At 48.2% G+C, this 15,114-nt stretch overlaps 2 protein-coding genes across 2 annotated transcripts in view; both read right to left on the reverse strand.

Moving 5' to 3' along the window:
- LOC119379211 (eukaryotic translation initiation factor 2-alpha kinase 3) overlaps positions 1-15,114 on the reverse strand; it is a 423,415-nt gene that overhangs the window by 311,972 nt on the left and 96,329 nt on the right. The window lies entirely within an intron of this gene.
- The window catches only part of LOC119379208 (ubiquitin thioesterase trabid), a 110,786-nt gene that overhangs the window by 88,817 nt on the left and 6,855 nt on the right, over positions 1-15,114 (reverse strand). Inside the window, exons 3-4 of the mRNA XM_037648428.2 lie at positions 13,846-14,112; positions 9,704-9,853 (exon numbers count right to left, since the gene is read on the reverse strand). Of these exons, the coding sequence (XP_037504356.1) occupies positions 9,704-9,853; positions 13,846-14,112 (417 nt within the window). The remainder of the gene's footprint in view (positions 1-9,703; positions 9,854-13,845; positions 14,113-15,114) is intronic.

Genomic DNA, 15,114 nt, shown 5'->3' on the forward strand with positions numbered 1-15,114 from the left:
GCAGGGCCAGCTTCACTATGGGACCATCCAATGTCGGCATGGTTAGGATGGTGCTGTTCCTGTGGCAGCACCGTTCTGGTGGCGAGGTTACGCAGGCCCATGACGAACAGCACTCACGCTCTTTTTTCTGGACTTTAGGCTGCTGGTTGACAGACGTCTCTTATGGGAGGTCTATGGGGGCGATTTCGCAGCTCGTTCCCGCGGTCTTCCATGGTGAGTCAAAAGTCAGCGACACTGCATTTGCAGCACATTGTGTGTGTTATGTTGTGTTTTGTGTGTGTGTTATATTGGCATTCTAGTGTGTTTTGTGACGTTACCTTAGTTATTTGCATGATTTGGCTGGTGGGCTCGCTGCTATGTAAAAGACGCTAATAAATGCCCATGTGTTTGTTACACTCTGGAGCGTACTGTATCCGGTTATTCCTCGAGTGTGAGAGAGACCCCACACTGCCCACAATCTTGAAGCAGCCCATAATCTCATTAGCAGAAGCCTGTGAACCATGCTACATACTGTTTGGCTCATGCATGCTGGTGCCCATTAGAAACTTTCAATGAGCATCAAACATTTTGGCCCCTGGTTCTTCACTCCAAGGGACCGTAGCTTTAAACCAAAGCAAGATAACTCTTACAACATAAACAGAGGCAATTTCGTTCATGGCTACTAAGTTTCCGACATTGTTCAGTATCAGAAATTGATCAACATTACAGATAGGATCTCAATGTATGCGAACATTGCAGGGAAATCAAACGTGAGATCATTTTTGTGCGCTTCTCAGACACCTACAGACATTGTCTAAATCCAGTCAATTGTCGTTCATGCATTCTAGTGTGACGTAAACTCTCATTTCATGGTTAGAAGAGGTTAGCGGGTCCCAAACACATTGCCAGGCTCACATAAATGCTAGAAAGTCCGAGTGCAATAGCTGCAGGATGTGTGGAGGTAGTCATTCCAGTGATGCTACCGAGGACTTCTGATTTGGAGCAATTTTTGGAGCAGCAAAATTTCCGTTTTTGGAGCACTTTGGAGCAGCAAAAATTTTCACCTTGGAGCACTCTGGAGCAGCAAATTTCACATCCTGGAGTGCAATACAGAAGCATATTGCATTAACTTTGAAGCACCTGAATATTATTATGGGGCTCTTATGAAGGCTAGAAATGTTTCGATTCATTGCAAATCTCATGGAAAAAATCATCTCAGGAGAACTCCATGCTTCACTCGCTAATGAAAAAATAAGGGCTCATGCAGTTGAGTGTTCTGGATTAACCTCTTCGGTGATTATTTTCGAAACTAGCAAATAAACAGAATACCGGATCAATAAAATTGCACTTTATGAAATAACACTCTAAATACATCTATGTGGTTATCAGCAGACGTGGTAGACAAACGCCGTGATGTACAGCAGTGCTTCAAAGCCCAAGAACCACACTGTCCCTAATGCATTCCCCTAAGAAAACTCCAAGGCGAAAGCCAGGTTCTTTTTCTTCTCGATCGACGGGCTGATCCTCTCCCTCCCTCTGCAAGCTTTCTGCACCTCACCTGGTTTTGCACTAGCTCCATGATCGGCGCACCGATCACGGAAGCAGTGTAAAGCGACGATGTCATGTGATGACGTCATCCCGTGACATCACGATATATGACGCCATGATGACGTCACAAGTTTTGACGATCTATGACGTGATGATGACGCCATCACATGATGATTACGTTTTGCATCAATCGATTGACGCCGCCGACCGTCAATTTTCGTGTTTGATAAAGCATCTAAGGCTTTCGCATTAATATTGTGCATTGAACGTTAACAGCCTGGCCGTTAACAACCTGGCCTTACATACCAAACTCTCCTCCACCATGTCACCTCTGTGCCATGCGCGAAACAGCTTCGCTTATCATCCACTTCACAGAGTGAAATGGCTCCTCAATTTTTTTTAAATTTTTATTGTGATAGTAATTATATGGACACTCTCAGCGGATTTTTGCCGTCACCGTAATTTTCCGTATAAAGTCCAAATTGATAACATCACCATGCGCATTCTAGCCGCGGGTAAAAGCTCGCGAGCGCTGGCGACGAGCACGGCTGAAGCGGAGATTAAACTACACTCTTAAAAAAAAGTTAGGGAAAAGCTTGTAACCACGAGCAAATAGTTAGTAACAGCAGCTGTTTACTAGCTTTCTTGGACCTTTACTAACGTTTTGGCTACCTTTTTACTAGCCTACGTTAGCAGACACCTAAACGTTGCAACGGTTTACTACCTCTTGCGTGCCGTTACTAACTTTTTGCCATGCACCTGTTAAACGAACTTGTTAAACGAATCTTAGAAGTTATTATTACGGCTTTTAACACCTATTCACTAGCCACGGGGATCCATTCAGTTCACGGAGGCGATATTAGTAAGCTTAGTACCCTCTGGGTCTTGTACATTAGGCCATGTTGAGACGATATTACGCAAAAATAGACATAATATATTTGATTGTCTTAATGTGCTTGATTAAACGTCCTTACGCTACGTTACCCTCGTGCACCTATAAATTGTACGCTATATAATATAGGCGCATAACTTAAACCTATTTATCCTAAAGCCTAGCTGCTCACCGGCACCGCTGCGTACCCCAAAGGTAGGGCTATATATACTCTTGGAACCGCTTAGAATTATACGTGTCGCGTAGCCTTGTCTTGTGTGTGTCTGCTGTTCTGATTCATGACATGCTGTGCGTAATTACCTAATGATATGTCGCAATGTTGATGCTGGCAAATTTGACCGTTATAAAAACAAAAGACTCGTGAGCAAAAGGATCATGGTTGCTAATGTTTTTTTGGTAGTAACCGTTACTACCTATTTTACTAGTTAGCAACGAGAAGGGTAGTAACCGCTACTAAGTGCCTTTGTAACGGCGAGGGTTGTAGCGGTTACTAACCTCCCCGTTACTAACCACACTTACTAACAGGGTAGTAACATATGTGACAAGTAGTTAGTAAGCTGAAGTTAGTAAGTACTACAACCTTTTTTTTAAGAGTGTAGCCGGCCGTCTGTCTCCGTCGCACGGAGAGCGCATGCGATAACATCTTCCCGCGAGCAGGCCTGCCGTGGATTACTCATCAAACAGAGAGGAAACGCCCCGCCCGTCTTTCGTAAGGAGCATGAAGGAACGCCAGGGGAGCGGATGGGGGGGGGGGGGGGGGACTGCATCGTTCGAAGGGCGCATGCGCTATCTCGAGGCATCAGGAGACGGCTCGTAAACTTGCTGTGCTCTCAACGCTTCCTTCGCGTTTAGAGAACTCAGTGGCGCGATTTCGTACGCGTTCTTAAAACGGACGGAGGCGCTCCGTTACATCCAGCCGCACGCGATTGGTGAATGCAGGGCAGTGACGTCTGTCGCGGTTCACATTGGCCATTCGCGTGCGGCTGGGTGTAACGCCACGCCTCCGTGCTTATTTGGAATGCGTACAAGATCGCGCCACTGTGGCGCGAAATCGCTTCGGTTCCTAGAGCGGTCATATTCCTTTAAACCAGCGTTTTGTTTAGTTACGCGAGATCGGATCCAAAAGAGTTAGCTGCTAGCCTTACTTCGTTTAACAATACAACTGCTTCGCCCTTAAGCGAAACTGTTTTTTTAACCGTCAGCTATTGACCCTCGAAAGTGCGGGGCGGACGTGTAACATGGCGTAGCCGCTTCACTGTGGGCCGTCAGCGACGGGCCCGCTACTGACAGCTGCGCATTTGCGGCTGCTCCGACCAGGAGATACGCATTTATTAATGAGATTACATTTAAAAAAAAGCAAGCTGAAAATTCGAATTGGAACCCTAGCCCGTAAGCTCGAAAGGGCAGGGCCTGTTATGGGGTATTTACCGCAGAGTGGTTACAAACTCGGATGTGCTGGTGGAAGGAATTACGAAAAAGCTCTTCTGGGTGAAGATCCATGGATAAAGTATATCTGAGGAAAAGTGTCAACGCGTTCCCACCGTTCACATGCTCCTCCATAAACGCGAAGCAAGGAAAATTCGGTATTGTTCCATATATCTAATGCTAGCGATCCCAGATTTCATTCTGCGATGTCCAGAAACAGAACAGACATTTTAGCGGCACGCATGTAGTTATTATTACTGAACATTGCTTTTCTTACGTGCCGTGCGACTCTTGAAACGAGCTATCAGTCGCGTTTCTGGAACAGACGACGTCCGCCGATGAATCGCCGTCGCACTTTCTCGCTACCGATAGGCCTAGACGGCACGAGCCTCTGCGGAGAGCGCGTTTTGCTATCGAGAGATAGCTGTGTCGGCACCGTGCATGGCATCGTGGCTTACTCGGGACGCACGCGCGAGTGCTATTTATTCAGCGGAATAATTCTTGGTCCATGGTTGCGACTTTGGCAGCCCCAAGATCAAGCTGCACATGTTCTGACGCGCCGGCGGTGCGATTGCCGGTGATAGACGCCCCCAAACCCGAGACTTTGGCGCAGTTTGGCGCAATTTTCGTCAATATTATCAGGATGGCGCAGTAAATACAATTTGGCGCATTTTGGCGCAGTTGGCGCAGGAGTGGAATCACTGCATATCAGTTGTAGCAATTTAACCCAATTAGTGATGTTGCGCAAGCACGGTTGAGCCAAAAAGTTAGCTTTTTTAATTGTATCGCAATGTCATAGTTAACTGCAGTGCTTCAGAACCTTAGAAACTGCTCTCGACTGCTGACAATGACTTCACTGACAAGAAATAAAATTGATAGATGATACACTAAAATGTTAAATTGATACACCAACAACAGGATTAAATCTTCAAAAAAAGAGAAAAAGAAGCTTCAGCTCCCATACACCTCCCAAACCTTTAATTTCATTAGAACTATATTCAGGCAAGCTATATGCTGGTCATCATCACAAAAGAGGATGGGTGTGCAAACATGAACACAGGAGAAGAGGAGAACATAAACGTGTTGTCTACTTCTGTGTGCGTGTTTGCATGCCCACCTTCTTTTGTGGTGAATAGTTACCAACTAGCTCAACTTTCTGTTGTTCTAAATATGCAAGTCAGCCCAATCTTGCAGGACCCTGTAGCTGACAAAAACTGTTTTACCGTATTTACTCGAATCTAAGCAGTTTTTTTAAAAAAAAAAAAAAACGATGTGTGAAAGTGGGGGGTCGGCTTAGATTCGAGTATACCATGATTTTATCGCAGCCGCCACCTACCTAAAGGCCCAGCCGCGCTAGCGGCATGGAGGCTCACGATGCGCCGATCTCAGGCTACCGTATGCAGACAGCTCTGCATGGGCGTCTGAGGTCCATTTTCACGACATCCTACGGTAGCTGCATGGTGACAAGGTCGCTCAGGCTCAGCAGCAGAGTGGTGGTCCCCATGGCTACTCAGGCCGACTGCGTCGTCTGCTTTGTACTGTCCATTGTTCCGAAATCTCGCAGTCCCACGTTCATGCAGCGAGGGTCGTCGAGTCGGCGAGATTTCACGCCGGCAAAGGCGGGCAAAGGTGGATCGGGTCACGTGATTACGGCGCCAGTGAATGCCACACACTTTGACACCCTCGCTCCTCCTGTCGCGTGACGCGGAGGTGGCAGAGGCGCAAGCAGCACGAGTGCGGAAGTTGGTCAGTTTTCTGGAAGCGATCGTGCTTGCGAAACGCCTGCACCAACCGTGCTTCAGAAGCGATGGCACTAATCAAGCAGTGCCACTACAATGCAGCCTTTAACTGAAAGGTTGTTCTACACGCGGAGAAAACATCAAACCTCCAAGCACAGCACGAGTTCAGCGTGCTGCTTGCACAACGCGGCCCCTGGACAGCGTTCCCAAACCGTTTTCACCCAGTCCTCCGTCAAGCCACTGGACATCCAACCTTTCTCGTGAACGCGCACGACAACATTTCTGGGTAACTTTTTGCCAGCTGGTGCAGTTTTGCACTTGAAAATTACGTATGGGGGGAAGCTTTCATCCATCGCCTGTGCAGCACAACATTACTGTCGTTCGCTGCTTTCGTAGCCTGCCGTCTTAAGCTTGTCATCCTTTGCACCCTTTTTGTTCACGGTGTATGCCATTTGCATGTCAAAGCACACCGGGGTCTGGTCAGCATTTGCAATTTGCCTCAGTTGGTAGCCCTTCTATCACTGTTTGTCCATCACGTATCACTGAAACTTGACAAGCTTCTCCTCGAAGTCAGCGGGCAGCTTCTGACATGCGGAGGTCCGTCGTCTCAGGCTGAACCTGAACTGTTTCATGAAGCGCGTTGCCCAGCCCCTGCTTGCTTTAAAATTGGCTCGTGCGACACCCTTCACGAAGGCAACTTCCCTGGCCTTCACCTGAATTATATCCAACGCGATGGACGGAAGCGAGGAGGATGCCCTCTGCAATGAACTTAGCGACAAAGAGGACAGTGATGTTGCGGACGATGACGACGACGAATAAACATTCTACGTATTACGTGCCTACGGAGTGTGCGCCTGTGCAATAAATTTCTGGGTTTTCTGCCGATAAAACGGTGTTTTCTTTTTTTTTAATTCGGCCTGCATTCAAGGTAAGTTCTTTTTTTTTCCGGCCTTGCGAATTTCAGGGGTTGGCCTGCAATCGAGGGCGGCCTCGATTCGAGTAAATACGGTAGATGGATTGCAGGTAAACATTAGACAGAAGTCTGTCTGGTTGGGTAAGTAAACTGAGAAAACTATTATTTAATCTCCAACCAAAGTTACGAAAACACGTGAGAACCCGACATTCCGGAACCGGCTTGGTTCCTTCTTCAGGGGGGACTGCGGCGACTTTGCAGCGGCGCTTTGCAGGCACTCTCGCGGCGGTCAATGACCCCACGCATTACAGCAGAGCATAGCCCATGCGCATACACCGGGTGGAGGGTTCCGAGGGAACGGTTGATGTTTTGAGTGGTTCACTGAATGTGCCACAACTTCAGTAGTAATCTCCTCCTCCACTTGGTTTCACTTTCAAGGATGGCCGTTCTGTTGAAGTCTATTTTGTGGTCAAACGTCCTGGCGTGTTCGGCAACGGCGCTGCGCTCTTTGTTGAATTTCCGGACGTCGTTGATGCGTTGTCTAATTCGTTTGGGAAGGTTTTTGGTCTCACCGATGTACAATGAGGGGCACTCAGCGCACAATATTTTGTACACGACGCCAGGCGCCCTGTCCTTTGTTGGTCAGTCTTTCGGGCGGGGAAGGAAGGGGTCCAGCGTGCATGAAAGCACGTGCACGATGTGCACACCTTTTTTTCTGAAAATCCGGGCCAACGCCTCGCTGGCTCCCTGGACGTATGGGACCGACACGCGTTTTGGAGAGCAGTCCGTCAATGCTGGCTCAACGACGTCCGGAAATTCAACAAAGAGCGCAGCGCCGTCGCCGAACACGCCGAGACATTTGACCACAAAATAGACTTCAACGGAACGGCCATCCTTGAAAGTGAAACCAAGTGGAGGAGGAGATTACTACTGGAGTCGTGGCACATTCAGCGAACCACTCAAAACATCAACCGTTCCCTCGGAACCCTCCCCCCGGTGTATGCGCATGGGCTACGCTCTGCAGAAATGCGTGGGGTCATTGACCGCCGCGAGAGTGCCTTCAAGACGCCGCTGCAAAGTCGCCGCAGTCCCCACTGAGGAAGGAACCAAGCCGGTTCTGAAACGTCGGGTTCTTACGTGTTTTTGTAACTTTGGTTGGAGATTAAATAATAGTTTTCTCGGTAGATGGATTCATTTACACAAGGCTACTGTTCAATCCTAAGTAGGGGTGTGCGAATATTCGAAATTTCGAATATTTTTCTAATAGTGTTTGCTATTCGATTCGATTCGCACTGTAATTTTACTATGCGAACTATTCGAATTTCCCCAAAACAAATACAGTCAATGTCCAATTAAAAGTGACCCCTTCAAATTTTCAATATGCTTCACCTCATTACACTTTCGTATTGCGGCAAAGCTGCCTTTCAAGCTCCGTTACGGTCGAACTTTGCCAAGAAACAAGTCAATGTCCGATTTGAAGTGGTCCCTAGATTTTCAATATGCACCTCATCACACCCCAGTATTGCGGCAAAGCTGCCTTTCAAGCTCCGTTACGGATGAACTTTGTCAAGACACAGTCAACGTCCGATTAAAAGTGGTCCCTAGATTTTGAATATGCTTCACCTCATCACAACTCGGTATTGCGGCAAAGCTGCCTTTCAAGCTCTACTACGGTCGCAAATGTACTAACTCAAGAAAACGCTGCTTCCAACACGGAGATGAAAGATGTGGCAGAGGTGGGGGCTCAATTAATGCTGTTTTGGAGCTGAAATTTGGGCAGGAAGTCCGAAAAATCGGAAGCCGAAACTTTTTAGCATCCAAAATTTCAGATGTTCATATATATCGGCGTCTACGAGGCAGATTCGGAACTCCGGACTTGAAGGGAGCACACCCTTGTCCGCCACATCAGTTGGGCTTCCACAGAAGTTGAAAGAGGAGGAGAGGCTGAGGCAATGGCATCTTTGCCTATCACGTGTAAAGTGTTGTCGGCAACTCTTTGGTTGCACCAAATCATGTACATAAATAGAATTCGGCCTCTACATTGCCTCATTCTTGATAAGACAACTATGAAACACCACCCCGCCAGTGCTTCATCAACCTAGCGAAAAGAAACACTTTCATAAGAATATGCATAGGAATCCTCTCTAACCTTTTTTTCTGCAATTTCGCTTCGAAGTATTCGAAAAATATTCTAGAAATATCCGAGAAATATTCGAAAAATATTCGATTCGATTCGCACTCACACTTCAATACAGTAGAACCCCGCTGTTACGTTCCTCACTGCTGCGTTTTCCCGGCTGTTACGTCGTTTTCCGCCGGTCCCGGCATAGCTCCCATAGGATACAATGTATTGGGAACCCCGCTGTTACGTCGTAACTGTCGGACTGTTCCCGTATGACACGTCGCGAAGTGCGCTCGGAGCCGACCGAGTGACTACCAAAGAGAGCGGCCACGGTGCATTTTCACGCAGCTTGGCCTCGTTTGACCGTAATATTAGCCGCATGAGAGGCGCAAGCAACAGAATCTTTCAATTGATGCAAACAAAAGCGTGGCCTTCGAGATTCAAATTGCAAAGATGGCGTCTATGACGTAACTGCTCGCGAAAGCAAGGCCTTCGAGATTGGCATTTACTATTGACAAAAGCATAGCCTTTGAGATTTGTATTGCACGAACATGGCGTGTATGACGTAATTGCTTGCGAAAGCAAGGCCTTCGAGATTGGCATTCACTTCTGCCATCGCGTTGGCGTAGACTCATCATCATCGTTATTTGTCAGCGAACGGGAGGAGTTCGAGCTGGTTGGAGCTCGCATGGTCGTGCGTGCGGTTCGCGGTCGGACTCGCCGCGCCGGTCGTGATTGCGTGTGCTTAGTTCTTTCATGCCTACAGCTGTTGGTGTTAAAAAAATCACATAGGTTGATTACATTTCTGTGGATGAGGCCGTCCTTAGCTCCGCGTTTCTATCCATCGACTAGATCGCGGCTGAGCGCGCCAATTTTCGTGCTGCTCGTAAGAATTGAAATAAAATTCTGTACCACTAAATATTTTGCTGTTTTTCCTGTTTTTCGTCTCTTACGTTTCCCGTCTCTTACGTTTATTTCCTACGGTCCCTTCAAAAACGTATCAGCGGGGTTCTACTGTATTCGAATTCGCTTCGCACACAAAATTTTGCTATTCGCACAGCTCTAATCCTAAGATGTATCATTACCTCAATTTCAGTTGTTCCTGTGAGACGGTTGCTACCACCAGTACAGATTGATGGAACTCCTGCAGAGTTATTTCGCTGGTCATCAGGATCAGGAGTCCGATTGCCAGCTGCCGAGTCACCTTTCAGACGAGCCACATTACACATGACACACTGAAAAAGAAAAGAAAAAAAAAAAGGTCTGCAACATACATGTGAAGAACGGGTTTTAAGAGCTAACACAAGTGTAACTCTAGAGCAAACATAGAATATACATAGAACAACAGGAATTACAATGTTGAAGTTACAATTTTTTATGCAAGATAATGGTTTGAGGTGAGGAAAGAAGCTAGTTCCTGAAACCCATATAAGGGAGCATGAGGAGGTGTTGTGGAGGGGAAGCATGAGTGAAAGATAGAAGAGAGATTGAAGAAGAGGCTGTGTTTCAACATGAGTACCCATACACTGCCGAACACAAGGTTGGGGTACCTTTCTCCCCATTTGAAAAGCCAGTTGGTGCTCCACGGCACTGAGAATCGAACACAGTACCTCACACATTGGAGGCAAATGCTCTACCACTTCATCACGATTGCAGTGCAAGAACAGCAAACAATGGCTTCATTTCTAAATGGAGATGGTTCTTTGTGGTGCATCTATGGCACAACACATCATTCAGTGATATAATTAAAATGCCATGATAAATACTACAGACAAAAGCTAAGAATGCAGTGGAAAACTCCCCTCAAGCACAACATTGCACGTGTCCCTCCACAAGGTGCTTTTTTTTTTTTTTTTCATTTACAGAACTTATGGAGATGTATTGCACCAGGCTTACCCTATGAGAGCTCTCAGGAAACGACACGACGCTCCTCCACACTGTAAACCAAAATGGTGCTACGGCCAGGTTCGTCAACTCTCCAACATGACACGGAAAAGGCACACAAGGCAGATAATAAACAAATGCAAGTTTACTAACCCAGAATATAGCACAATGCAATAGTCACATACTGCGGGCAAAGGAAAGCTCACCACAAGACCAGCGGAGTACGCGTGCCTGTGCCGCTATCAGCTTACTAAAGAAAGGGTCCACCGAGGGCACGACTGAGAAGCTGCGGAGCAAACGCATTCGTAACCGACTGGTTGCAGGCTTGTAAGCATCTCCCCATGGCAAAAGAGCACCACCAAGAAGCAAGCCGGAGTGGAGAGGGTGCCCAAGGGCCATCATGAGGTCAATCAAGGTGCGTCTCGATGATGTGTGCAAGCACGGTGGCTCAACACCAAATGGGAGAAGCACAGTATGCGTGGAAAAGTAAGTCCGCCCACTATGCATGTCCGCCATGTTGTTGCTGGGCAGCAGTTACCGAGAATGCAAACGCTGGTGCTATTTGGACAAGACGGGCATCGCAAGTTTAGCAGATGCTGAGAAGGCTAGCTTCACGTACAGGCTGTGCAAAGGATTGAAGGCAGCTGTGCAACGCTTGGAAACAGAACAGGCAGCTACTGTTAAGGAGCTGAGGGTGAAGCGAGAGTGGAGGATTGAGCTTGAAACACAGGTAGGAGAGTCGCTCGAGCATGAGAGAGCTAAGGTCAACAGGCTAGAGTGAATAGTGGGCAAGCTCAGGGAGGAACAGGAAAGGCAGGCCGAACTCAAAGAGCAGGTAAAGGCGCTTGATCCCTGTTCCTAGCAGTGCGAGGTGAAGCAAGAGGACAGCATGCAGTCTGATGCAGACAGCGAGGAAGGGACATCTAAAGACAGTAGTAGCGCATGCGGGAACTGGCGACAGCACAAAGGCATTGTGGAGCTATAGTGATGTAGCACGGCAATCTCTGGGCAGGGCGTTGTGAGGGCTAGTGGCAGCAGGTTCCTTGCCGCAAGACAGTGATGTACAGCAGATGGGGGCCCAGCTCACACGAACTGGAAGGCAACAATCACAAGCTGGAGGCAAATGATTTGAGCACAGAACAGTCCAGGTGGAGGGGAAACGTTGCTGGGGTTGAGGATGGCGTCTTCATGAGAGTGAGGGCCGAGAGGAGGGTGAAAGTAATGGCCCAGCCAGGGAAGTGCGTGGTGGTCAACATGGAGGGCGAAAACCTAGTCATTATCCATGCTGGTCCCAACAGTGTGCTGAAGGGAAGGAGCGAGAACATTAAAGAGACAGAGGTGGGGCATGTGACCATATGCCCAATCACAGAGGTACAGGGGCAGTCTAGCAAGATGGAAAGGGATGTGGTTGAGGCTAACCATTTCATCAGGGCTATGAGCCGGCAACTTGGGTACAGCGTAACGGAGTTGTAGCGTCATCATCCTTGCTCATCATCATCATCATTTTCCCACCACTGCGCTGCGCCTGTCGTGTGGCTTATGCCAAGAGCTCGAGGCGCTGCAACCGCTGCTGCACTGCTTCAGCTTTCGCCTTCTGAATAAAGTGGCGAGAACAGCACGGCCACATCGGTCGCCATCACGTCTCTCTCCCTAGCTACAGTGGTGACCCGGTTCACTCAGCTAGATGCCATCCTCGAGCTGAGTGCAGTCACCGCGCAGCCGGTCATGCAAGCCATCCTGCTGAACCCCTCCCAATAAAACTGCATCATCTTGCTGCCGTGTCGACCTCCAGCTCGCAGCCATACGACGACCTCCGCGCTGCAGTGCCGGCCTGCTACGGCGAAACATACCATCCACCTTCGTGGAGCTGCCGTGACCTTCCCGGTTTCCTCTCCATCTCGGCGAGCAGTACCAACCGGCACGCAGCACTCACATGACCAAGACCCAACTCCCCCGACTACGAGTCGTGCTACCTCACGTTTGGCCACAAGTGCATCGAGTCCACGCCCAACCACCCGCCCGACGTGGTAAAGCCCATTTCTGCTGCGATCAACGTGCCCACCGAGAAATGTGTTTTCTCGAAGCCGTACTTCACACATACCTGCCATCCGCACGTCTTCCCCAACCTCAAAGGCTCACGACACTTTTGAGACGTCAGATTCCACAACGGCTACCTTGCTGCACACCCTGGAGTCTGCCGCGGACATCGTCTCGCTTGCTATTCGCCCCCTGATTGCGGAGGCATCAGGGGGGCGGACATCATCGCCATTGATGATATCCAACCAGTGCGGCCTTCCAGTGACTTCGACACTATGTGCGTCTTGACAGCGGCGACCACCGTCATCCTTGAAGTCTACCGCAGCAGAAGTTCAAGCTTACAACCAACTATGGCTGGACTTGTGGGATGCAGCAACCGTGACTGTTCAAGCCAGAGCTTATTATGGTACAAGTCAGGCCCACAGGAAAAAGAAAGCACAAGCCCAAGAGCTGGCAGAATGAGGAGGTCAAGAAGTGCCACAGTGAAACATCGGGAAGCCTCCAGGGAACACAGATATTCCAAGCAGAGGGGTGAACCGGAAGCTGATGTCAAAAGAAAGTGGGATAACTTTTTCAACTGTAGAAGAGAAGCATCCCATTTGATCAATGAGAAGATTGAAAGAAAGGGGGCCCCCAATGGTTTTTGCAGAAGTAAACAAAAAGCATAGAAAAGCAGCTTCAAATTTTTGGAAACATCTCAACTCCCTGAGTAATAAGACAAGCCTACAGCAGAGGTTTATTGCTACAGTTCAAGGTGATAGGCTAGAACAGGATGTGGCAATGGAACATATAATAACAATGATGACCGAAAATTTAAAGAACAAGGAAGCACTGCATGTACTTTAGCAGACGAGGATAGGCCAATTAGTGCAATGGCTCCACTTGAACAACTAGCGTGGGAAAGGGCAGAGAAGAGGGTTCCTAGTAGCCCATCGACACATCCTGATGGCATCCCAATTATGTTAAGAAATTGAGTCCATGATCTAAGCAAACAATAAGAGATGCACCGAGCAAAACAATAATGGATGGTGAAGCAGCCGATGGGGGCAGACTAAGCAGGATGAGCATGATCTATAAGGAAACGGGGAACAAGGCTGACATAAACAGCTAAAAAACAGTACTGTTAGGAAACAACTGTGATCACTATGAAATGTTCTTCAGCTCTAAAGCTTTCTTTCAGAGGGTCATGCTTCCTCTCTAGCCTCATGCTAATTCAAGGTGGATGCCAACTCTCATTCTTATTGAGAGCACCACAACTATTTGCCCTTCCACCTAACCAAACACAAGTGGCACTTATATAACTGACCTTTCGTGACTTTGGCCAGTTCTCATAGGTGCAGGCATGGCAAGTCCACTTGCAGCGTAGGTCAGTACTGCTGTGGGCTGCTTCAGTAGACGTCGTGGCCTGCTGCGGCTGGCTTGATGGCGGGCTGGCCGGTGCGGTACCTGGCAGCCCCCGTGGTTGCAGACACTGGGTGCACTTGCTTGACCGGGGCCAGTTGAGATAAGTGCACCGACCGCATGCCCATTTCTGGTATGGGTTGGCCGGATCAGGGGATACTAGGGGTGAGATCTGAAATTCCAAACCAGGTACCTCTCATGACTAAGTTACAAATGCTTGGCATTTAAATATAAAGGCAATCATCCCTGCTAGCAAAGGATAAAATATGGCTAATTGGTGAAGTTTTATTTATTTTTTTTTACACTAGTGGTGAGGATACAGTAACTTGAAGAATGAACAAAAATGAATGGGCATGAACAGGTGAGGCACAACGTCTATATATGAGCAAAAATACCGGCACTTCACAGTTCATCCTCATTTCTTTGTGTCTGTCCTTGCTGAAGATGTTTTCTCGCACGAACACAAGGAAGCACGGATCTTCACAGCAGCCTTATACAGCTAGCAGAGTGTCTTGGGATTTGTCAGCCTCTGAAGGATACAAAGACTCCCATAATGCAGGAAAAGCAACCATCAGGTCTGATGATGTTAAAGGGGCCCTGCAACGCTTTTTGTTCTGCATTCTGCAGCGCTGGAGTGTGTGTAGTGCTGAATACTGAGGTGAACACAAAGAGAATAATATAAATCGGTGCAGGGTAACGGAAGTTATTAGCCTTCAAACTTCAAAACCCCAGCAGATGACGAGAAAAAACATTCCCTTTCACATTTCACTCTCCCACTGACGTCAAAGGCTGCTTCCTATCAGTGCGCACCTCTTAACTCTTTCCTTACCACGCCACTAGGCATCGTTCACCGGTGAACGATGATTTCACGCCGCTATTTTTCAACAACCGCCGTGCGCTTCGACATGAAGCGCCATCTAGACGATTGTACACACACTAGAATTGCTGTTTCTGCACGGTTCGCATTTTTACCGCGAGGCGGCGATTTTTAAAGGGCGCACGCGTTCAAAGGTTGAAGCGCACATGAGCCGCGCGATGGTGTTGACATCTGAAACGACGCGCGCTCGGAAAAAAGCAATTTCGCTCGATGCCGGCGCTTCGACGAGCAATCTTTTGGACTTCTCGAGCAGCGATGAATCAGACAACGATGTGGTGACGTCGGATTTCAGCTCCG

This window comes from Rhipicephalus sanguineus, chromosome 1, assembly GCF_013339695.2.
Source record: "Rhipicephalus sanguineus isolate Rsan-2018 chromosome 1, BIME_Rsan_1.4, whole genome shotgun sequence".
Classification (NCBI taxonomy): domain Eukaryota; kingdom Metazoa; phylum Arthropoda; class Arachnida; order Ixodida; family Ixodidae; genus Rhipicephalus; species Rhipicephalus sanguineus.